The 22,921-nt window shown below is 49.1% G+C and overlaps 5 protein-coding genes across 5 annotated transcripts; 1 reads left to right on the top strand and 4 right to left on the bottom strand.

The window, feature by feature from the left end:
- Positions 1-441: 441 nt before the first annotated feature.
- Positions 442-1,626, top strand: GIQ15_04134 (uncharacterized protein; the record flags this gene model as incomplete). Its single annotated transcript, XM_033551551.1, has 1 exon — positions 442-1,626. One exon carries the CDS (start codon positions 442-444, stop codon positions 1,624-1,626), a length of 1,185 nt encoding a protein of 394 aa, XP_033405281.1.
- A 1,946-nt stretch (positions 1,627-3,572) lies between these two features.
- Positions 3,573-4,322, bottom strand: GIQ15_04133 (carbonic anhydrase; the record flags this gene model as incomplete). The annotated part of the gene is made up of 2 exons (XM_033551550.1): positions 3,573-4,213; positions 4,289-4,322. The coding sequence occupies 2 exons, from the start codon at positions 4,320-4,322 to the stop codon at positions 3,573-3,575; spliced, it is 675 nt and encodes a 224-aa protein (XP_033405280.1).
- A 1,112-nt stretch (positions 4,323-5,434) lies between these two features.
- On the bottom strand, positions 5,435-8,338 carry GIQ15_04132 (uncharacterized protein; the record flags this gene model as incomplete). Its single annotated transcript, XM_033551549.1, has 2 exons — positions 5,435-8,182; positions 8,246-8,338. 2 exons carry the CDS (start codon positions 8,336-8,338, stop codon positions 5,435-5,437), a joined length of 2,841 nt encoding a protein of 946 aa, XP_033405279.1.
- Positions 8,339-9,840: 1,502 nt separating this feature from the next.
- GIQ15_04131 (uncharacterized protein) lies at positions 9,841-11,213 on the bottom strand (the record flags this gene model as incomplete). Its single annotated transcript, XM_033551548.1, has 8 exons — positions 9,841-10,022; positions 10,066-10,200; positions 10,256-10,311; positions 10,391-10,433; positions 10,553-10,704; positions 10,767-10,833; positions 10,918-10,991; positions 11,191-11,213. The coding sequence occupies 8 exons, from the start codon at positions 11,211-11,213 to the stop codon at positions 9,841-9,843; spliced, it is 732 nt and encodes a 243-aa protein (XP_033405278.1).
- Positions 11,214-18,332: 7,119 nt separating this feature from the next.
- On the bottom strand, positions 18,333-21,893 carry GIQ15_04130 (uncharacterized protein; the record flags this gene model as incomplete). The annotated part of the gene is made up of 4 exons (XM_033551547.1): positions 18,333-21,040; positions 21,114-21,161; positions 21,226-21,305; positions 21,388-21,893. The coding sequence occupies 4 exons, from the start codon at positions 21,891-21,893 to the stop codon at positions 18,333-18,335; spliced, it is 3,342 nt and encodes a 1,113-aa protein (XP_033405277.1).
- Between the last annotated feature and the right edge of the window lie 1,028 nt (positions 21,894-22,921).

The following is a 22,921-nucleotide window of genomic DNA, read 5'->3' as shown; positions in this document are numbered from 1 at the left end:
CTCATTGATCACAAGATGGCTCTATCTATGCTCTGCGTATAGATTCTTCTTTCTTGCTCTCACTCGAGACACCTTGCTCAGCTATACTTCCATGCCATTATTATGAGTGTGTGGGAGTACTGTAGCGCTTGTTTCAGCTAGCATACTGGCTAGCAGAATGTTGTCTGACTGCCATGACCTCGATCAAGTACCACAAGGAAAACACGCTTCCATTTAGCTAGTTAGAGTAGTATAACATATAAACGAAGTCTGCTACTCTGTTTCTTTCGGTGTTGTATAACCGTTTAACAGCATGGCCCTGGAAGGCGTTTCCCGCTCCGTTGGCGCGTCGCGTACTTTATATCTCGGTTCCCCCGAACTTGATATAAAAACAATCTCAACTCAACGCTACAACTTTCAACATCCCACCTACTGTCAATATCAGACTCGACCTTTAAAGCCATGGCTTTGAGAAATGGGCCACAGGAAGGCAAACCAACCCAAAAAATTCCTAAACCACAGCCTCCTTCGCGTGATGGCCAACGCGTACCGAGTCCTTGTAAGCGGGCGTCAGATGCGGATATAGACATGCTCCTCGCTGAAGGAAAAGCCGCCGCTGCTGCTGCCGCTTCTAAGAATGGGAGCTCGCAAAGGACGGGCGATACTCCTAATGAACCCCGGAGCAATAACAATGTCCCAATACCCACCGTCCCCTTAACGCAACCGAAACGGAAATCAGTTGACAGTGCAGAAAGACCTTCAACCTCCGCTATTACAATTACACGCGACAAAGAGGTCGCGTCTTTGCCCCAGAGGCCGCCTGAATTAGCGAAATCTTGCGGCATATCACAATCCAAGATACAGACACCCTCCCCCAAAGAAGAGAAGAATCCGCCTGCTGAGGTCCAACCAATACCAGCTCCAGTATCACCTTTCCAGAAGCCAGAAGCCACCGATGACGACGATATAAAGCCTACTCTTCATCTCCTACCGTCTACACCCCAAAGCAAATGTTTGGTCGAACACGAGTTCCAAAACTTGAGCCCTCAAGAACTCCAAGACCTCCGCGACTGGCTATTGTTTACCCGATATTACGATGAAAACTACCGTAATAATAAAATCCGCCGTCATAGGCGCCTGGCTGCTTTGGATGAAGAAAGGGCGGAATTGATCAAAGAAGAACAAAGTGAGCGGCAGGCGTTTTCTGGTGGTGCTGATTTTATTCTCCCACAGCCATGGTTAGCTCAGGTGGTGGTTACAGACCCGAGCCCTCTGCTCAACGACGGGGTCCAGTCAGCTAGGAATCCCATAACATGCAGCTCTCCAGCATTACCCTCTTGGCCAGCGTCACAGATCAGCGCAAATACCGAAAGAGCTTCATTTGCCGCTACCCCTAACTGCACCAATGCAAACGAAAATATTGATCACAAACCATTGACAGAAGGCTACTCACGGCCTACGCAGCCTGCACAACCTACACAGACGCAGAAGCGAGACCGCCCATACCCCCCAGGAGGCGACGAATCTCGACGAAAGATCTCACGTGGGGATTTATCTGAAGATCGAGGCAGTGCCCGATACTATGAAAGCCAAGGTTCGTTCCCCAAAATTAGCAAAATGTCTCTCCTAAGGGCCTCGCCTATATAACTGGCAGCCAGCGGACGATATTAAAACAATGCATAACTAGGCCAGGCAGATATATATGATCCTCAACCTAACAGAAATTATTACGCCTCCGCTCAAACCGCTCCAAGACGTGGTAAGGGTGAAATTCGATATATGATAGTATTACTTTACTAACAGCCTAGAAGAATACCGTATTAGACGTGATAGTTACAAGGGCCGTGGTAGTTCTCGTGAGCGCACCCCATATTCTCTTCCGCCTCCGGGACCAAGCTATGGAAGACATATTGAAATCGAGGATAACCAGAAAGAGAAGCGGCCTGGTACTGATAGCCGGCCAATTCAACATAACACTAAACGCCTGGGACTAAATTCAAAAAGTACGAGATGATTCTTATAGTTGCCTACGACTCTACTGATCTAACCAACTTCCTTAGACACAAAATTTTTCCTAATGAAAAGTTCCGATGGTAAGTCTATAAAGGCGTCTCAAGAAGATGTAGGTACCCACTTATCATATATGTTCACCGAGTGCATTTTCCTGTTCACAGACTTACAGTGTTCTTTATTATAGGGAATTTGGGTGCTACATGAGAAATTCAAGAAAAGTATCGCCAATGCGTTCCGAGAACATGACCACGTAATTCTCTTCTTCTCTGTTAATAGTAGCAGCGCACTTCAAGGATACGTTAGTTAAATCGTCTCCACTTATTACCAGCCACGCCTATACTGGATGAGTTTTATTTCTAACCTGAGCTACACTGTCCAGGCAAAGATGATAACTACCCCTGGCAACAAAAAGGTCCCGCTGCCTGCATGGGCATTGAGAGCTAAAAATATGAAAACCGGTAACTTGGCGGTGAGAGTAGAATGGATCAATAAATCAACAACCCCGTTTCGGCATATAGAAAAGCTCCGCAACTCCTTTAGCGCTGATAAAAGGAAATCCGTTGTTCGCGGCAGTGATGGACAGGAAATCCATCCAAGTTGTGGTTTACAGTTATGCAACATTATCGACGATGTTGAAGTGAGGAGTCGTTAGAACCGCCGGGTTCGGGTATATCCTGAACGAGCTATGAGTATTGCAAAAGCGGATGTCTCCAACTCCCTATGTTTAATTTATTTATACTCTATCTCATTATCCTTCCATGAATATACATAACTTAAAGCCTCGCCTATATATCTCAGGTGCCATTGTAGATCAGTTTGCGCGTCCCGTCGTAACCTTCTTTTAAAATTTTGACGAAAGGTAGGTAACATCTAGCCAACTGTCTATGATATACGGCAAGGATACCAACTGGCACCAATATATCTACTCCGTACAAATTTGGAAAATATATGCCGGATTTCCGCAGTCCGCGCGTGCAGCATGGGTTGTTGGCTAGCGGGCAACTTCTAAACTTCTAGACTCACAGTTTAGCAAGAAGGGCTTCTAGTTAAGAATGCGATGCGAATGTCCTGGATGATGTTATACATTTTCTTCGACTTGAAATGATCTTGTCGATCGCCGAGAGATGAGTCTAGGACTACCCCATCCAAATTGGCCACTAAGTTGGCCACTAAATTCTCCTATCCGTTCTGAGCGCGGTACAGAGATGCTGTGGAGCAGCGATATAGATGAGTAGATCATAACAGTCATGAAGTGTATTCCCCTGGCCAATGAGCCTGCGCACCGCTGGTGATAGGCTGGTTGTACTTAAACAATAAAATGACCAAGTAAGACAGGCCCATCCCACTATCCGCGTCATAAGTTGGCAGGGTTAAGCTCATGGAAAAAAAAGTATAAACACATAAAAGGAAAAACCAAAAAAAAAAAAGAAAGAAATCCCCGACATGATGCATGACTTCCCGTGTCACACCCTTATCATGAAAAGAAACTCCGTAAAGCCACGGCATGCCAGTCGTATTCCAAGTCCCCGTACATATCCCAAAGACGCATAGATTGAAGTGGAAACCGAGGCACAATGACATCAGCTCTCCTCATTCTTGACTGTCTTGAAAGAAGCAATTCTTCGGCTGATAGCATCCATATCCTCCGATATTTCCAATTCTCTCAACTTTCCGCTGCCGACGTCGTAGATGACGCCGTGTAGTTTGAGTCCTCTGTCTTGGATGGCGTCGAGGACCGCGCTGTTCTCTCGCAGAACTCGCAGCCCATTCTCGACGTTGATTTCGGCGAGCTTCACGGCAGCATCCTTGGGCTCTAGGTCCTTTAGGGTGTCCATGTGCTGTTCTCGTAGCCGTCGTAGAGGCATGAGCCAGGTGTCCAATAGACCGAGCTTCGTGTTGGCTAGAGCGGCGTTGATACCACCACAGCTAGTGTGGCCGCAGAGAATGATATGTTTGACCTTTAGGTAGATGACGGCGTATTCAATGACGGTGGCAGAGGAGATGTCGTTGTACTGCACGACGTTGGCAATGTTTCGGTGAACGAAGACGTCACCGGGCTGAAGCCCCAGGACGGTTGTTTCGGGGCAACGAGAGTCTGCGCAGCCAATCCAGAGAATCTCGGGTGCCTGCCCTGAGGCGAGGGTTGGGAAGAGCTCCGGCTGCTCTTCGACGACTTTGGAGGCCCACAGGTTGTTTTTGGCCATAGCCCTCTGGTAGGGGTCTAGCATACGGTTAGCTTGCTGTCCGTGCAACAGATATAGATGATGATTGTAGGGAGAGGAGGATGGGAGCATACCCGGAGTCGGACTCTGGTTTCTTGAAGGTGCCATGCTGGGAATTGGGTGAGAGTCAGGATCGATGCTTGACATTTTGAAATCTTTCAGGCCAGGCCGAGTCGACGAGAAGGGTTTTATCTGTAGTCCTTGAGATAAGGAATCACGCGGCGCCCTTGGCAGCGGTGTTGAGCGGATAGCAAGCGATGAAGTCGAGCAGGGAATAATGCGTTGTGAAACAGTTAAGGTTCTGATAGCATGTGGTGGTTAGCAGTGCCCAGACAAAAAGGAACGACACAGACTAGAAACGGCGGATGTTTCCCCCTCCAATAGGATGAGACTGGCTTGGTAGGAATAACGTGTAGTCCATACGTATGGGCTGCATCGTCCCCATCGAGGTGGGAGAAAAAGAAAGAACAAGGAAAAGGCAAATAAACGGGGAAATGGATATGGAGTGACGCCTCCGCTTGCAGGATGCAGATAGTACACCGTAAGCAGGCAGAGTGAGGCAGTGAAGCAGACAAAGCTGGTCCCTCCACATTTTTCCTTTTCTTGGTTTGCACACGGGGCGAAGGGGGAGTCCGCATTGGGACTATTAGGCCATGGTGGCCATTAATCCCCAGTGCAAGCAGGGAAGAGAAAAGCAAATATTGATGCAGAGAATAGTACGGGGAAGTGCAGGAAGCCGTGGGAGTGGAAGCTGACAGAGAGAGAGATACGGAGTCACTCACCTCCTTGAGAGCGAACCTGGCATAGAGAACGGCCAAGAGACGACAAGACGACAAGACGAGATGAAACGAGAGATGAGATGACCAGGCGGCGGGCTGACGCTCCGTTTATATCCAGACGAGACGACGAGGATGGTGATAAGAAGAGGAAGAGGAAGAGAAGACGTTCATGTTTCACCGTCGGCCGTTTTTCTGCGCAGTTTTCGGCCTCCGCAGGCGAAAAAACGTGACATATGCCAAGCTTTCCCAACAAACCTTGTTTATTCTTATTTTAGTTTGTTTCTATCGCGACATCAAAGAAACACTTGGTCAGGGGCAGACAAGAGAAGACAAGAAAAGACAAGAAAAGAGCCAAGTAAAGGAGAGAGACAGGAGAGAGACAGATCTTCATTAACTACTCCGTACTCCGTACAAGACTCGCCATGCAGACAAGTGCTAGATTCAGTCGAAGAGCGGCCCTCGCCAGCCAAGAGCCCAGTCGACCCTGTCCCTCAAGCTCTCCCTTCGTGCGTCGTTAGCCTTATCGGCATCGCCACTGCCGGTATTTCCTCCATCATCTGCCGCATCCACCGCTCCATCCAACCCGCTTGCCGGCCCATCACCACCGCTGTCCGCCTGCTGCTGCAGCTCAATTTCAGGTAGCGCACGGATAGGTGCTGTGGGCTCCAAGGGCAAGGAGCCGCTTTCCGTGGACATTGCTGCCCTTCCATGCTCGCCTTCTTCCCCACAGCCCACCGGATGCACGGCCCATGTCACCGCCGCCGCCGCCGTCGTCGTCTCGCTGGCTGCTTCTGCTCCGCTGATATCAACCGGTTTCCAAACGCTTCCAGCTGCGCCCGGGCATCGTAGCGAGAGGTCCATCCCGCCGCAAACCGATGGACCGATTTCCTCGGGCATCGGAGAAATAATGGCGGGCTGCGAGCTCAGGCCGATATCCCGGGCATACGGGCACTTTTTGGCGAGCAGCATTCCGGGTCCAATTATAAACAACACGATCGCTAGCGATGCAAGCTTGATGCAGTAGATTATGAAGTGCACTGGCCCCTTTTCCCCGCATATGTTGCTCAACATAACTCCGAAATCGCGAAGTGTCTTCCTATATGCCCTAGACGACACGTCGACGTTAGATTGGAGGTCCTTGAAAAACTCCTTCACGACCCGAGACCCAATGCTTAACCTCTGGGTGACCACTCCGGCCATGGCTATCAACCGTTCTTTATTCACCAATGGTGAATTATGGAGGTGGTATGAGCAGCACGGGCAACCTCCCCCGTCAGTCTCGTACACCAATGGTGCTTGCTCCTGCACGTCTCCCCCCAGGCGCCCCTTTTGACAAGTACTATCTTCCCAGGCTGTACTTGGAAATGGAAGCATCATGCATAAGTTCAGAGCCCATCCATCAATATTGGGTGGCTTGTATGTCATTCGCCATGGGATACTATGGCCGATATCGTCCTCTGGTAGAGCCGCCTTGAACTCTTCCGAGTTATTGGCTAAAGCACCCGTCAAAGTAAGGCGGACCTTTGCAACGATGAGGAAGATGCCTGGTATGGCATTAGATGTTGTTCTTATCGTCAACACGCCATTGGCCACATCCAAAATCGGGTTTTCAGAAGCGGCATCGGCATCGGTCAGAGCTTCGGTGCAATACCACATCATGCTACGCTGCGAGGCTGTCGACGGGCTTGGAAGATCTATACTTCCATCCCGATAGCCTTCGGCCGAACCTTCTTCGTCCAAACCCTCTTCATATGAACAGCTTTCCTCCGACCCTGGATCGTCGTCGAGAGCCTGATCGTCCTGTCCGTAGAATACATCGATATCAAAATTTCCAAATTCTGGATATTCGGAGTAACCAGGGGGCGGTCCCATTTCTTCCAGCAGGAGTGGCTGGCATTGAGCATTGTCAGTATCTCCGTTTTCATTCTGTTGGCTAAACAAAGGCTCTGAAACTTGGTTTTCATCCGCCTCCGCAAAGGTATTGCGTTCTCCGGCAGACCCTTCCGTTGGCCACATGCAGTCATCAGAATTGCCAATTGCACTTGATCCGTAGTCCGAGGAGCTCCTTGGTAACACAAACTTTGTTGGCGTGTCAACCTCTGGGAACGACTGCATGGCAGTCGACGCTGTTGGCCCAGCGTTGGAACTCTGAATATCAAGGTCTTTTTCGTCTGCCTCAGCATCTGCATTTATGGTCGACAAGCGAGAATTTGATAGCGCACGAGCCATTATAGCCATCCGCGCGATAGGTGAACTCCTCTTATGCGTGAATTGTGGGGAAGCGGTACCATCTTGTGGCCCGATAACATTGACAGGGGCGCGATCAGACCCAGATGATTCATCTTTGTATATCCTTTTGATGGGGATCCTGCTTACCGGCCCGTTTTGCACAATAGATCTTGAGGTTCGCTTAGGAACAACAATGGAACTATTAGGAATCCGTGATGGTGTGATATCGTTACCGGAGTTGACAATAACAGGAGCTTCGTTATTCGGGTTAGGGGAGGAAATGCGGACAGCGGTAAGATCTCGTGTTGGGACGAGCTCACCCAGAGGAACCCGACTTCCCAGCCGTTTGCATTCATCTTCACCATCTGGGACCTCATTTTCCTTGTTATCGACATCAACATCCATATTGATATTATCCCATGGGATACCGAAGCTGAGATCTGCCAGGCGAACTCGAGGCTGCAATCCTTTCGTAAAAGTAGCCTCGAGGTGATTATGCCACTCTTGACGGCCAGCATCATCCTCTGACATGTCAAATACCCCTTCGTCGTTAGCGATACCCCTCACCTTCTCGTTGCTGCTTCCACTGCTATTGTTATCCTCGTCCTCCCCAGCATCGTCATCACTGTTCTCGCCCTCTTCACAAATGTCAGGGCTTGGTGGGAACAATCGCTTTTTAAATGGCGATGGCGATATTCTCATACCTCTTGTGAATAGCTTTCGTGGTGTCTCTTCAACTTTTATACTGACGTCATCGCTTGATGCGTCTTCTTCCTCTTGGTAAGGCACTTCATCTTCTATTTCTCCGTTGGGTGGCTGTTGATCCGCTGTATCCGGTCGGGGATCAGGATCAAGGTGACGTCCATTCTCGAGTTTATAGACCTGCTGCTCTGTGATATCGGCAATCATATCCGGCCCTATGTCGAGCACTGAAAGTACTGCATCAGGAGCCGACGTGATCTATATTAAATGTCAACTTATGCTATCCGAAAGTAACACGTATGGTCTTGCCTGTGTACTTACTTGGATTCTCATATCCAAATCAACATAATGATGGCCCTGGGCATCAGCATTCCAGGAGCCACCCAACACCACGTCGCGCAAATGCGCAGCCATGTTCAAATCAGAAGCCAAGTTGCAGCTACAAGGTGTAATACGACAGTTAGCTCTTACTTGCCACGTAGAAACATATATGATAGAGTGTTCTCACGTATATGAGCAATAATATGTGCCGTTTGGTTTGCGCGTCGTTGGCGTGTGTCTTGAGAGGGGGAACGACGAGATACACAAGTAGTAGGTTCACGAGGTAAACAACAGCGAATAGAGCGGCGAGAGTAGTGTCTAACTGCATCTCCCTGAAAGGTTGGGCGAACGGTTACGGTTGAGGTGGTAGAAGAGAGGAGAAGAGATAGAGAGAGAGACGAAGGACGATGTCATGTTGTTATGCCCTCCGATTTCCCCTTTTGGGCGAGTGAGGGAGTAGCAGCTGTCAGGGGCAACAACCACAATATGCGGTAGGAGCCTTGTTATGCTACTACTTCCTTACGCTTTAAATGGGATCCTCCGGCTCTCTTGAGCCATATGGGAAAAAGAACATGACATGCTCTGCATTTCGGCGTAAGTAGCTAACACGATAACGAACGTAGGTATTGATAAAGATAAAGATAAAACAATAGTTTAACAAATTTAGCTCCCTTGATGCAAACAAACACCTAACCCAGGTCCGTAATCACCCATAATTTTCTCCTTTTCAATGCCCCCCGAAACCGAAAACGCGCAAACGAAAACTAGTACAGAAATTTAAACGAAAAGAAATGGAGGAAGGGAGGGGAAGAGATTAAGAGTTAGAGGGTAGGTGGTAGACGGTAGAAGAAGGGGGAAGGGGGGTGAAGTGAAGGAAAATAACAGAACGATATGCAAGGCAGCCAGGTCCATAACTCCCGATGTAAAGTAGCATTGCAATAAATCTGATAGGCAATTCCTTTCTCGCGAAAGTGTATTCCATCTGCATGCAGGGTTGAAGTCTAAAGTAATTTCAGCCATCAAGTGGCCGACCAAATGAGAAGCAAACGAAGTAATAAAGGAACCAAAACAATGTCTTGGGGAATAGGGAAAGGGGAAAGGGGTCGTAAAATGATAGGGCAGAGGGAAATAACCAGGAGTGAAAGGGATTAATCAAGGGTAAAATAATAAGACAGCCAGGGAAAGAAAAGAAGGAAGATAATATCATCAAGAACAAAACGTATGCATCCAGCATACTCACCTTCCACCACTCTTTTTCTTTTTTTCTTTTTTTCCTTTTCTGACCTGAGTAATTTCCTCTTAAACGTCACCTCCGCATAACAAATAAGCCATTATAATGCCGTCCAAATAAAGATAGTAGGAAACAAGAAAAAGATCCAACCGGATAGGAGAACCCCGTTATCGTGAAAACATTGACCGTGACCTCAGTATGCATGACCCTCCATTGACGCCGAAACTTATACCTTTACTCCATCATAATCAGATCATAATCAGACTTTATCGGCCTATGGGATACCATGGAGAAGTGACCGCGTTATTGTGCATTGGAAACTGATGCGCCGGATAACTTGGTTGAAGTGGGTGGTTTGGATGACCTAGATGGCCTGGGTGACCCGGATGCCCGGCATGGCCAGCATGGACGGGGGTGTTTGGATAAATCGGGACACTTTGATGGGGGTGGCCTGTATGGGGTAAGGCCTGCCGCTTGGGAGAACGATCCTGGGGAATAGGCGAGGCACTGTATTCTTCGCTCTGAGCATATTGTCTCTTGGTTGACCTGCCGAGGTTGTTAGTTAGGGTTATCCATTTACCACACCAACAGCTATCTAAGGTTCCAAGGGCATACAGTAACGTTCGTGGCTCTTTGCGGATTCGGAGCTTTACTCCCTGGTCAGCGAACGACTTTGATATGATCGTTGATTCGGCCATTCCCGGGAAATTCTTAGGAGGTAACACTAAAGGCCAATCAGTTATACAATGGCCCTTTCATTACGCTGGGGTTTCACTCACCTGTGAATGATTCCGAGCACAGTGATTTGATATGACCAACGTGGTCTCTATTGGGCCTGATTAATTGTTAGCCAAGTGCCATTGCGAAGATGTCTCGATCAGACAGGGAAAGAGATAGGTGAATGGACAACCTACCCCTTCAACTCAAATAGGTCAAACATGAGTTTGAATTCGCCCTCTAGTCTGATAGATAGGTCACCGAATACGAAAAAGCCGCCATCTGTTTTAGAGTAAAGGGGGGTTTGGTTAGCGGCATTCTCGGGGCCAAACATTGCGGGTTGAGTTGACGATGCCCACCTTGGTTAGTAACGTCTTTGAGACGGTGTAGAGAGGAGACCAAAGTGCCAGTCAGGGAATTAGAGGGTTCCACTGGGGTCATTTCCTCAGGATCCTCGGTTGCATTGTACAGAGAACAGCACATAAAGTAGTAAGGGCTCTGAAGGTAGTTGCTACAAAGCCGGTTAGGAAAATATACAAAACAATGCTTCATGCGTGAATGGGACGAACTTACTTTCCTGCCTCGCACTCTGGGTTCACACGCAGCTGGATAATAGGGGGTGGATCAATTGGCTTGCGTTCTATAACCCGGAAATAGGATGTTAGCTAATACCACTACGTTTATCGAGACAAACAGTTCAGACGTCGAGGTGGTCTTCTTTTACCTTTATCCTTCACCCCAGCGACTCGAGCACGCTCTGGCTGCTGGCGGATGAATAGCTGATAGTCATCCTCTAAACTAGAAACGTTACATTAACGTTAGAGACTCGGTTACGGAGCAATCAAACCCGAAGTGAGTGGGGAAGGGAAGGGGACAATCGAACCTGTGTGGAAGGGCCTGAGGAACCGATTGCTGAACCGATTGCTGAACTGATTGCTGGACCGATTGAGGAACTGATTGTCCAATTTGATCTTCATTCGTATATGGCGTAGAATACAACATCGTAGATGACATAGCCATCTTGAGCACCGTTGGTTAAAAGCCGAATTACCCAAGGGTGACACTGTTCGAGACCCGGATATTGCAAGCAGTGGTCGCGCAAAAATCAGCAGTCGACCGATGTTTATTAGCCTTGCGTAGGAACCACACGGGGTTTCTTCCTTAGCCTACCAGTGGCAGGATTTTATTAATAAAAAAGAGGTTGAAGCCGTGAGAATATCCAGCATATCACACTATCAAGAGGACGAGCTTTTTCAGAGAGAAATATGCTGAGGAATATGGTGAGAAGAGAAATGTGTTCGAGGTCAAGTTCGCACGCGGAAGGGAAATGCCAGAAGTAGCCCCAGCGGCGCTTATTAACAAATGCCGTAAGCTCTAAGTAGCTTTCCTGAACAAGCTTCGAATTTAGGCAAAATGCAGCCTTCTGTGGGTTAGAAAATTTCGGTGGGGGGTGGGATGGCCTAACGTCGATGACCAGGTTGAACCGCGGATGGCGAGAGGAAACGGTTTAAGGGAGGGGAGGGGGATTAACGTCAGAAGCGAGATCGAGGCGGAAAGGGTTTGGCGATTTAATGGTTAATGACGATCAAGACACCCACTCCGTCAGCTTACCAGACGGAACCGGCGGATCTGGTTGGCCCTCTGGCTCGAGCCAGGCTTCTAGTCCCGTCGCAGCCTTTACGCAGGAACCGGTGGAGGAGCCTTTTGACCACCTAGTGGCTTTGGGTTTTTTTCTCTTTGGTTGCAGGCCAGGCCTTGGAAACTCAAATAGGAGAGTCTAAAGTGCGTTTCCAGAGATAATTTCTCGGGAGTAAAGGAGGAATTGCGTAGGGTGGCGCATAAACGGCGCAGGGTATTTTGCATCAGCTGTTTCCAGTATATATCTTTGAGCTTGAATATGGGCTCGGAGCCGTGAGAAGACTGCTGTGGTTTTCGTATATCCGGCGTCAGCTGCAGCCGTTTACCGGAGGATGAGGGGTAGCGGAGTGAAGGAGGAGGCTGAAAGCAGATGTAAGCATTCAGATTCATGTAATCTCTCTGCGCGAGCAGTATGGGGGACGATGGTAGAATCTTGCCCTTGGATATAGAGATAGCCTGAGGCGTGCTTACCATGCCTTGGGGGGAGAAATTGAGCAGAGCAGTCGCGGCAGGGCAGGAGGCCGGTGCTATATCAAAACATCATTCTGTTGCGCTACCGGGCAGCGAGATCAAAAAGAAATTTCGTGTATCCGGAGCGTTGGACAGGCTGATAGGCGCCGTGTCGTATATCGAGGACGTGGGGTGGTGAGGGAAGACGGAGGAGCGGCGGTCGTCGATATATATGGCCCTTTTTCTCACCCAGTGATCCGCCGGACTTCCGCGCCACTACAACGACACTCGACTAGCAAGACGCGAGCAGGCAGGTCGATATCCAACAGCTGGGCTCTTCATGTATTAGAGCTGAGTTAGAATGATACAGATGGAAGATCTAAACAGAGATTCCCGCTGGCTTCAATGGCTCGTGGCTATCTGGGTCCTCGACCTCCGTCTGCTTCTATATCATGACAGCAAGGCGCGCGCAGACACACACACAACTCGAATATAATCAATAAATCACAGGCCAAACGAGTGGGAGAGTGAAATAGCAAAGAAGACACTAATACTCGCCCGCCAGGGGTGTAAAAAGGGGGGGCGAAATATGTGGGTTGACAAGCTGCTATATCAACCAAGTCAAAATGGGCTGAATCGGTTTGATGGGAGGTATATATCCTGTCCAATGGTTCCTCGGGGCATCCGACGAACGGCGCCCGCCTACTTTTCTGACAGCTAGGGAGGATAAAGCAAGCATGGGGGAGAGAGATATGAACAGCCTAGTGGGAAGCAGTGCGGAAGCCTAGGTGGCCGCCGTACCTACATGCCCGTGAATTATCCGACAGGAAATGAGGTCCGACCTTCCAGTGCTCTTCCGAAGATCTCTAAGGCTCGAACGGACCGCAAGACAGGATGGATCGGCCACATGCAGGCATTCATCTTCTATTGGACGGGTCATTTCACCACGAATCGCAAAAAAAATGTTGGTTGATAGCGAGTGATATCACACGGAACTTCTGTCCCAGCATGGAAAGCAGAGAGGTTGCCTGCCCGCTGAGATAATTGATCCAATGGGCTGCCGGCTCTGGATCTCTTGCGCAGTTGCTTTTGGCGCGGGCTCATTGCACCATTGGTTGAAAAGGGGAAAAGCCAAAGGAGAAAAAAGCAAAGGGAGAGAAAAAGTAACGAAGAGACAAAGATGAGCCGGATTTGAATGGTTATACATTCAAACAGAGACTACCCGCTTGACGACCGAGCGAGACATTCGAGTCTCTCATCCCCAAAGCCATCTCGGTGGGCAGCCGACCTGCAGGCGCTCAAAGACATCCATCAGACTTTGATATCTCAGAGCTGATGTCTAGATACGGAGTATACAGGTCGAGGTCGAGTCTGGGCTGGTTTATTGTCACGGTCTAGTGGTCTGGAATGGACATTCGGAGACTTCGTGCAAAGATCACCATCCTCCACTGGGAAGAAGCGCCTCTTTGCAGGGATCAGGGATCAGGAAGTGGAAAAAGGGTTTAGTGAGATCTCCCTTACATATAACTACGCCTAATTCTCCACTCACACGCACACCACGGCCAAGTGATGAACTAACGAGCCTAAAAGACCATCTTTATCCTCTGCATGTCTATCTATGCGGCGTGCTTTGTAATGCGCTTGGGGATATTTTAGAATGTGGGAGGCCTCGGTGCGGCGTCCCAAGACCTGCGCCTCTAAAGACAGCCAAGGAGCGCGAGGCTTGAGGGTTGGTGCGATTCTAGCGAGTCGTACGGGTTACTGTGCTCGACGGTAACGACCTCCTCACCTTCTGTCACGGCTCCCTCACGGCGGGAACAGAACATACTGCGACTAAATGCGCCTGTTTGCCTTTTAGGGTTTACAATATTTCTCACGTTTTGTTTCCCCCCCCCTTTTTTTTTATCGGACAGCCTCAATATGCAAGTCCAATAGTATTGGCAAAGCGACGGTCAATCCAAGAATTCTCGGGGTTTGCTGTGCAGCTTTCTCGACATGGACATCAAGCAAGGTAGGACTGTCTAGCAGCTAATAGTTCGTATCTAGTTCCTCAGCCTATTACTCCAAAGGAAGCCCCGCTATCACCATCCCAGCCAGGCCCTTGGACTCCACGCCAGCCGCCGTGCTGTGTCACCACGACTTCCCTGGTTCTACCCCGAGATGTGGCAGAGGGATTCCAAATTGCGGACTCCCACAGCTTCCACTGCTGCGTGGTTACTGAGAAGACGGGTACCTACAGCAATAGCGACTCTATTATACATCGTGCCGACGGGGATGGTCTCAGACTTAAAACTGACGAAACGCAAAGAAAGAGCCGCCCAAGCTCTTTATATGTTGATGTCCAAAAACAGAAAATGGATGGAACTGGAACTTTCAGAGAACTCCATTTACCGACCATGCGCTTTTTCTTTTCTTTTCTTAACCTTTTTTTGCGATTTTAGTATTTGACGCCGGCGGTCTCCGACAGCCCAGTCACTCCCTCTCGCCTATCATGTGCTGCGGCCTGGAATCGGTGTCCAACTACCACCTTCGGGTGTTTGATCGTTTACTGGAGACAAAGTTCTACGATTTGAAGACGCACTTTAGTCGATGACTAGGTCGTATTGTGGAAAATAGAGCATACGACTTCCGCACATGGACCTACGGAGTATGTAGCAGCACACGTCATCTCGACGTGTGAGGCGAGCATCGTCACAGGGCCAAGGAGGAGGCCGATAATACGCGCAAGAATAGACGATGTCAAGTGGCCCAAGCTGTTGAAGCCGATGCCCTGCAAGGGTACTGATGTCTAATTGTCGTATTAGTTGAGACATGATATAATTAGCTGATGGAGGCAACTACATCAGGTTCTCTCTTTTTTTTTTTTTAAACAAGAAAAAAGAACAAAGACAGCCATCTATTTTGGTCTTCAGCTTCCTCTTACCACCCACACTCTCGAGGTGGGATTCAGGATGCAGTTGTTCCTTGATCGGAGGGTGCACGAGGATGAACGCGCAGTTCCATGTATCGTATTCTAGCTCTTACATACTTCTGGAATATTGGACGGCTCTTCCATCCGAACGATCTCCGATCATCAGGCACATTAAGATAGTAAACTTGGAAAAACGGCGCTGCAAACGGACCATCGATCCCTCTCCATCCTTCGCCCCTCCCTTCGCGGTTCACAACATCTAAGGATCCTGTTTAGGCTGGCTGACATGCTTACCGTCACACTCGAAGGAGGACCGCTTTACAACTTTCTTAGAACGCTGCAATACGCCGTAACGCGGCACTACTTTCCTGCCGCATGTAGCGCTTTCGAGAAATTCCTGGAGGTAAGCTTGAACCCCCCCTCCTGCACCAGCAGTTTGTTTTTCTCCTCGTTGCCAGGATCATCTCCTGCACCGGTATTCTTTTCCGCCATGACAGAAGCCAGAGAGCTAGATCAATTAGGCAATATTACCGCTTTCATCGCCGCTTATATGACTTTCTTCTAGGCCCTAAAAACCGTTGAATTTAAGGGGTCTAGCAGCCTATCATATCTCGTGAATAGCCGGATACCATCCATAATCCTGATTGCAAGGGTGTCCGAGAGAAGAGCATGTGTTGCAGCAACCCATGCAAGGTATGCAAGCGAGGTCTTGAATACCAGCAGCTCGGTTGAGAAACAACAGGCCCAGAACCTGTATTGGACATGGATCGACGGTCACAATCCCAGGGCAGCTGAATACCTTCCCCGAATATCTCCTCCGCTTCACCAGGGAGAATGCTACGGAGTCCTTGCGTGATTCTCAGCTTGTATATGCGCTATGGCCCCGCGTTACATCTCTTCCGTCATGCATGGTCCTAGTGACATTAGAGCGTCAACACGAATCATTTTTCAGCTTGACCCTTGGAAGGCTGAAAATGAAGGCGCTTTTTTGCACCATTCAACCCCTCTCTATGGGGTACGATATTCTATCCCTTGAAAACAACATTGAGCAACAGTGAAACCTCCCGAAAAAGAAATAAAACATTACGAGATCAGCTTTTGTTTCTCCCTGCCAACGTTGCACAGCTTTTCCAGCCATCACCCGGACCACCAAGCCCTTTCCTGCAGCCTGGCTACGGGCCCTACGCCGATATCCTTGTATCTTTGGCTAGGGACATCACATAATGAGAATAATGACAAACAGCAAGAGTCCCACGGCAGAGACATCTGCCACATGCGCCTGTCATCGGCTCCAACTCTCTTATCTATACTTTTCTTTTCTCGGTATGAAGCGCCCGACGCTACAATAAGAAAAAAGTAATCGGCATATGCAAAGCGTTGCTTCTACATGAGAAGCTGGCCCTTTTATTTGCAGTTCTGTATATCTTACACAAGCGTCTCACTCCACGATATCGACGAACCGGGGGAAGCCACCGGTTAAGCAACGGGAAGAATCCACGGATTACCAAGGGTAATCTGCAGGGAGAATCCGGATGCAATGGATACTGGTCGCTCCCTCTCCCCTTCACGAACCAAGGTACGAAATAAAGAACCTCTCCGCCCCCTCCCGGCGAGTTCTAATTAAACGTTTGGTAGGTATGAACCTACATAGACTATGACGTCGAATCCGGTCAAAATATCATAGCAAGCCATGGTAAGGAGCCAGATAGCTTAATTTGATCGCCAACGGCTTTTCAATACATATATAAGCGTTTGCGTATATATCTACTTCCAAGCTCAACATCCGGATATATATCGGTTGTAAAGTTTCCCTTGCAACATATATTTTAACTGCGATTACGTATTTCCATCTCAGCCGAAGCCAAATCTTTCAGCCGTTTGTTTTTGCAAATCTGGCAGCCATCGGGGTTCTGTACCGCCAGATCGAAATGCAAGGCCTCAAGCACGTCCTCCGTACCCCGTTCGTTCGCGCGCTCACTGAAGAAAGTCATGTTACTAAACCCGCTATGACACCTATTCCGCCTGTGAGATGGATGACCAGCAAATCCGCGATGTGCATCGTGTGCATCGTATGCCCAGGCCCCTTTCTTGTTTCCGGGCGTGGAATCTGATATATCACTTTTGCATCCTTGCTGGTTAACGACTGACCATTACGGGTTAAGTCAGGCGTAGAATGATATCTATCACTCCAATCAAACCACAGCTAGTGTGCTTGACGCTGCAGTCCATATCGTTCGCCATAGGCCCGTCTAGCTAGATCACCGAGCGGGATGTCGCCAGTAGGATGGTGCTAAGGGAGGAAAAAGCATCAAAGCAACAAGGAAAAAGAGCAGACTACAATTTAGTAGCTTCTTGGCCTTCGATTGCTGCAGCGAATAATACTGATAGGCGCATGGCTATGGGCTCTTGTAAAATTGCCTGCTTTTTTTTTTTTTCTTTGTTGCGCCTGTTTTGCAAAGACTTCTCTAGCATACGGACCTGGCGAGGTTACTTGCTGATTTGGTGCTATCCTAAAGAATGGTACTCCGTAGATGAGGTTACATAGCTACGTGGCGTGTAGCACTCGTAGAGAAGCGCCTGAAAGCACGTTAGGAAACAGAGAAAACCCTCCAAGGTTTCCATCGGTCCCTAGAGTGGCAAACATGAGCCCTACGGCGTGTGAAAGCCAAAAACCTGCATCAGAGCCTCCGAGATGGGAACACTGGAGCCTCCAGGACGTTTGAACGGGAAACGGGGTGGTGATATTATTGGGGAGACATTAGATGGAATAATATGCAAACGCCAATAAGCTTACATGGTGTAGTAACTAAATATCAAGCATCAAGCCAAGTCGGAGAATAAAAAGGTAGAAAAAAATTCCGGTTGAGCAGGTATAATACGCGCATCCGTGGAGGTTAAAACTATAGCAGTCTTCAATCGTGTGCGCCGAGCAAGGAAAACAATATTCTTCCACCAATCTTAAAGGAGAAAAAGGGGGCCAATAAGGAAAAAAAGATGTCGTTTGAGAAGGCAAAAGTGAGCAGGTCGATACGAGCGGAGGATGCGGCCGGGGGAGGGGGGTAGGGGGTAGGACACGCGCATATGCCCGTTGTAGATGAAAAGAAAAGGTCTGTATGATATCATATTTTAGGTTCCATTCGTTAGCACTGTAGCGGAATCTTTTCCGAGCCAGAATCAGGACGCCCGTTTGTGGCAGTGCTCTCCAGGCACTCTGCGGCGTCGCGGGAGATGCCAGTTTGCGTGCTATTCGATGTCGGAGGCGTCAAGCCATTTGCAACTTCGGTCTTGTTATTCACGCCGTCGGCATGTCTCGGTCCATGATTGTGCGTATCGTCTTCAATGCCGCTGAGGAGTTGTTGGTCGATTTCCATCGACTCCGGCATGTCATTTATATGTTTCTCTTGGTCGGTTTGCTGGTTCTCAGGAGAACCGTTGGCCTCGGGTGAGTCAACCTTAAACATAGATGGCGGTGGGAACAAGCTGGAATCGTTGAATCGTTTTGTTCCGCCGGGACTTTCGGGATCAGTATCATGTTTTGTATCAGGGTTGTCGCTTAATTTGCTGCTCCTGGCCCGTCTAACACTGAAGCGTAATGGTCGAGTCGCAGTATTGGGAGTACCTAAGCGCAAAGGTTTACTCTTTTTTGGAGTATTGTGCCCGCTAGTTCGTGCCGGAGATTGCGCAGTAGACCTAACCTTCTTGCGAGTCCCAAATGGTCGGCCTGGTCGGCGTTTAGAGGCGGGGGTACTGTTGGTCCCTTGTGCATGTGGGAAAATCTCGAATCTTGTCGGCGGAATCCCAAAAGCGGGGTTAGAAGGGGTAGAAGATGATTGACGGCCGTTGACGCTTGCGGTTTGTCTAGACATGACATCGGCAAAGGATAATGCGCTAGTAGAAGGTGGCCCAGGGGCGTCGAATAGAGACGGTGAAGCGTCAGGGAAGCCCTGTCCATTGCCATTAGTAGCATCGATACCGCTCCCAGCAACGCTGTTAGCAGTGTCCAAATCACTGGCACTTATCCCTAATCCGTATGAGTTGTTAGGTATGGCTCCGCCTTCTCCTGGAGCAGTGGACTCGCTGGCTTCGTGATCCTCACGAGGAGCAACGGTATGGATGGGAGCATGATCGTAGTGCGACTTATTGCTTCGGCCCATTATATATGGCGTCCAGACAAGGGAGTTGGGATTTAGTTTGACGTATCCCTTCTTTTCCCAGGATTCTATGTATTTCTCGAAGAAATCGTAGTCTAAGCGAAGTGCATATGTTTTTGTCGAAGGGTCACGGACGAGAGCGCTTAGCCCTTCCAAGGCCGATATCACATCATCTGGTGTCATACCGGTTTGTTCTGATATTGCCGTGATACTCGTTGGTCGTTTCTGGTTTCGAAATTTATAGCACAGCACGAGTCGCCAATAATTCCTATAGGAAACCAGGCCCATATCGGAAAGCGGCTTCTCCGGTGAACCTGTCCTTCCTTCTAGACGAGTAAGAAGATAAGAAAAGTCAATCAGGAGGTTTCCGTAGCCTTTCCTTTGATGGATTGGAAGCGTCAGGATACAAGAGACATTATTCGAGGAACTGGGTCTCTTCTCTTTGCTGAAATATCCCACAAAATGACATCCCCATTCGTCATACTCCGTCATCACATAGAACAAGAAGGGCTCAACATCGTAGTAGAGCGTTTTCGACCCTAGGAAGAGCTTCGCCAGTAGACAGAGGTTTTGGCAGTAGACAGGGTTCTTGCGGCCGTCGACTTCAAATATTGAAACAGAGCCCTCCCGATATATCTCATCGCCTGGCGGGTGCTTTGCCGGGCATTTAAGTTTGTGCCGCCAGGCAACGAAATCAGAGTTCATGTACTTGAGGCAGAATTCACAAATGTATAAGACACGGTTCCGGCTGTATTCTTCCGGATACGGCGCTGCGTACCAGGTTTCAATTTCAAATCCGCCGAAGTTGATATATTTTATCTTGCTTGGCGGACCTGACAGTTTCTGTGCAGCGCGGAACGCACTATCTGAATCTTCCTCCGTGGCCATCATTTTCTGTCGCCATTCTTCTTCCGCCTTCTGGCGAGCGGCCTCAAATTTATCCCTGTCTGTGGAAAGGGGTACAGTTCGTGATGTATCAGCGTCAGTCTCGGATAAAATCCCACCATAGGGTTTTGATTTAAGTTCGTCATTTTCTCGGTCATGAAAAGAATAGAAGGGAGCTGCGTATGGAGTTGGGTTGGTTGGTGCGAAATGTGATACGGGAGGTTCGGGCACAGCTGGGGGTTTGGGTGGTGGTCTGCGACGCTGACTCTTTGGCCGTGGCTTGCTATTAAGGATCTTTTGAAGTTTTTCCTGGTCGAGGTTGAACGATAGTATTATTCGTCCTTCCTGCTTTTGTGCAATAGTGCAGTAGTTCTTCTGTGCATTCCTTGTTCTTCTTTGACGAGCCACTCGATTGTCGTGGTTAGCCGTGGTGTCGTTGTCAACAGCTTGGTTCTGGCTTGCGGCGCGGGACCGACTTCCACTGGTCCTCGTTGTCGTAGGTAATGCCTGCTCATGAGGAGGAGGCGATACTTTACGTCGTTTCCGTGTGGTCGGGCGTCGGTTTTCCGGTTCATCCGTCGTTGAAGATTTTCTTTTTCGCAAAGACCGAGAACCATCCAGGGGGTCGTCATCAACAATTAGTGTGTTGAATATTGAATGAGAACTTAGATCTTGGGTATCATTGTCTGCAGGAAGCAGGTCCTTCGTGATACTAGACACTGTAGATTTTCGACGAGCTGTGGAGGAGTCCGCTAGGTCGGGTTGAGATGTTTTCATTACACACATTAGACACCTCCATTTATCAGCGGTGCCTAAAAAATACGATGATTAGCTGTCCAAGATTCAGGCCGGAATGGCATGCAGAGCGGCAGGGGTATAGCTTACTCTCATCGTCACCAAGTAGCTCATGCTCGCGTCCGCATTGCCTATGGCCTGTGGAACCGTTAGCTAAGCCCCCTGTCATAGTTCGAGCCAAGCCTGACCCTGCAGAACTTACAATGATCACCACAACCTTCGCAAATTAACGGTTCTTCAAACACTTCACTTGGGTCGTGTTCTTCGTCTTGTCCGCATATGCTACAGGAAGAATCGTCTGTCAGTAAGGTGACGGAAAGATGGAGGCCAATAATTGATATTAATGGAGCCGAGAAAAACTCACATGCAATTGTTTTGAACAGGGGGATCTATATCGGCATCCTCCTGTTCATTGCTCTCCGCATCCCATTCTTCTTCGACTTCGGAGTCGGCTTCAGAAAACTCATCGCTAACAACTGCGTTGCTTTCGTTCGAAAGTTCCTCGAATTCCGCATCTATTTCGTCCGCATCGCTCCCAGATTTGCCATCATCACTTCCACTTCCGAGAGCTATTGCAGCGTGGTCCAAATCTTCCGCAGGCTCGTTCACATCATCTATTAACCTGGGACGTTTCCCACCGCTGATATGTATTTCCTCCGTGGCGTCTTTCTCATCGTCTGCTCCATTTTCTGCGTGGAACACACCAACACCGTTCACACCCAATTCCTCATTCGCCGTATATATACCGGCCTGCGCAGTCGCGTCATAAAACTCGGGGTCTTCGTCCCCCTCAGCGTCTTGTTCACTGTCCACTTCAGGTTGCTGTTCAGGATTGTCGTTATCGTAAGCGGCCAGTGGGGTCGCCGCCATGGTGTAAGCCACTACAGTCGCCAGGTTGGCGAGCTGTTTGCACCATTCGAAATCCCCCTCTCAGATCTCGGCTGTTCCCCTGTTTCGTTCCAATATCTGATGCAACACGTAGTTTCGTTTCGTTCCTTGAGAAAGTTGGTTTTTGGCAGGGAAGGCAAGGGTTCAATCTCGGCAGGCCAGGCTCATTGAAAAGTCTTCACGTAGACGTAGCAAAACACCAGCTCGGCGTGAATGCTATACCTCGCGGTATGTCCTGGTGCAGCAACTGTTAGCTATCAAAAGTCCGCGGGAGCTCCTGGGGGCGTTGGGTCGATGATGCCGACGCGACCACCATAACTTGCCACCGGCCACACCAGGAGAAAGCGAAGGCCTACTAACCGATAAGCTCCTCTGCTGCAACGCGTGAATCGAGAGAAAACCGGCGTATTAAGAGCCTGCGAGTGTCTCCAGCTGTTCTATATGCGCATCCCCTCCCTGCTTGGAGTTGAGGTCCAGCCATCAGCGAAATTTGCTGACTGATCAGTGCCAAGCCTGATAGAGCGCTAGGCCAGATCGGGACTCGAGATGGCGCTCTCCAAACCTCCAACAACTTTCTTCCTTCTCGCTGAGCCAGCGCAGTTTATCACCCCCTGGAAGCCAGAACAGAAGATACTCGCCTGTCGCGGAAATGGGAGTCCCTTTCGAGGCCTTGCTCCCTTACGGGATTATCATTGGTGTAAGTGCGGTGGTGCCGGGAGCCGGAGAGCGTGGAGCGATGTTGACGTGACGATGCCCGCAGTTGTTCGGTGTGACCGGTGTTGGTCTTTCAACTCTCAAGTACTATTCGAACGGACGCAAGAACCCAAGAAGAGGCATTGACGCCTGGGATCAGGTAAGTTGACGAACCTATAGCCGATTCCCTGCCAATTGAACTTTAGACTGACTCTTTCTACAGCAAAGTAAGTAATTGACGGTCAACATCTGCGAACCAGTTACTGATATATGGTCCAACCCAGTGATGGAACGAGACATACGACTCACCGGAAAGG

The sequence above is a fragment of the Arthroderma uncinatum genome (genome assembly GCF_011692745.1).
Source record: "Arthroderma uncinatum strain CBS 119779 chromosome Unknown scaffold3, whole genome shotgun sequence".
In the NCBI taxonomy this organism is placed as follows: Eukaryota; Fungi; Ascomycota; class Eurotiomycetes; order Onygenales; family Arthrodermataceae; genus Arthroderma; species Arthroderma uncinatum.
The sequence above is the reverse complement of the archived record's forward strand: the minus strand, read 5'-3'. Positions and strand labels throughout refer to the sequence as shown.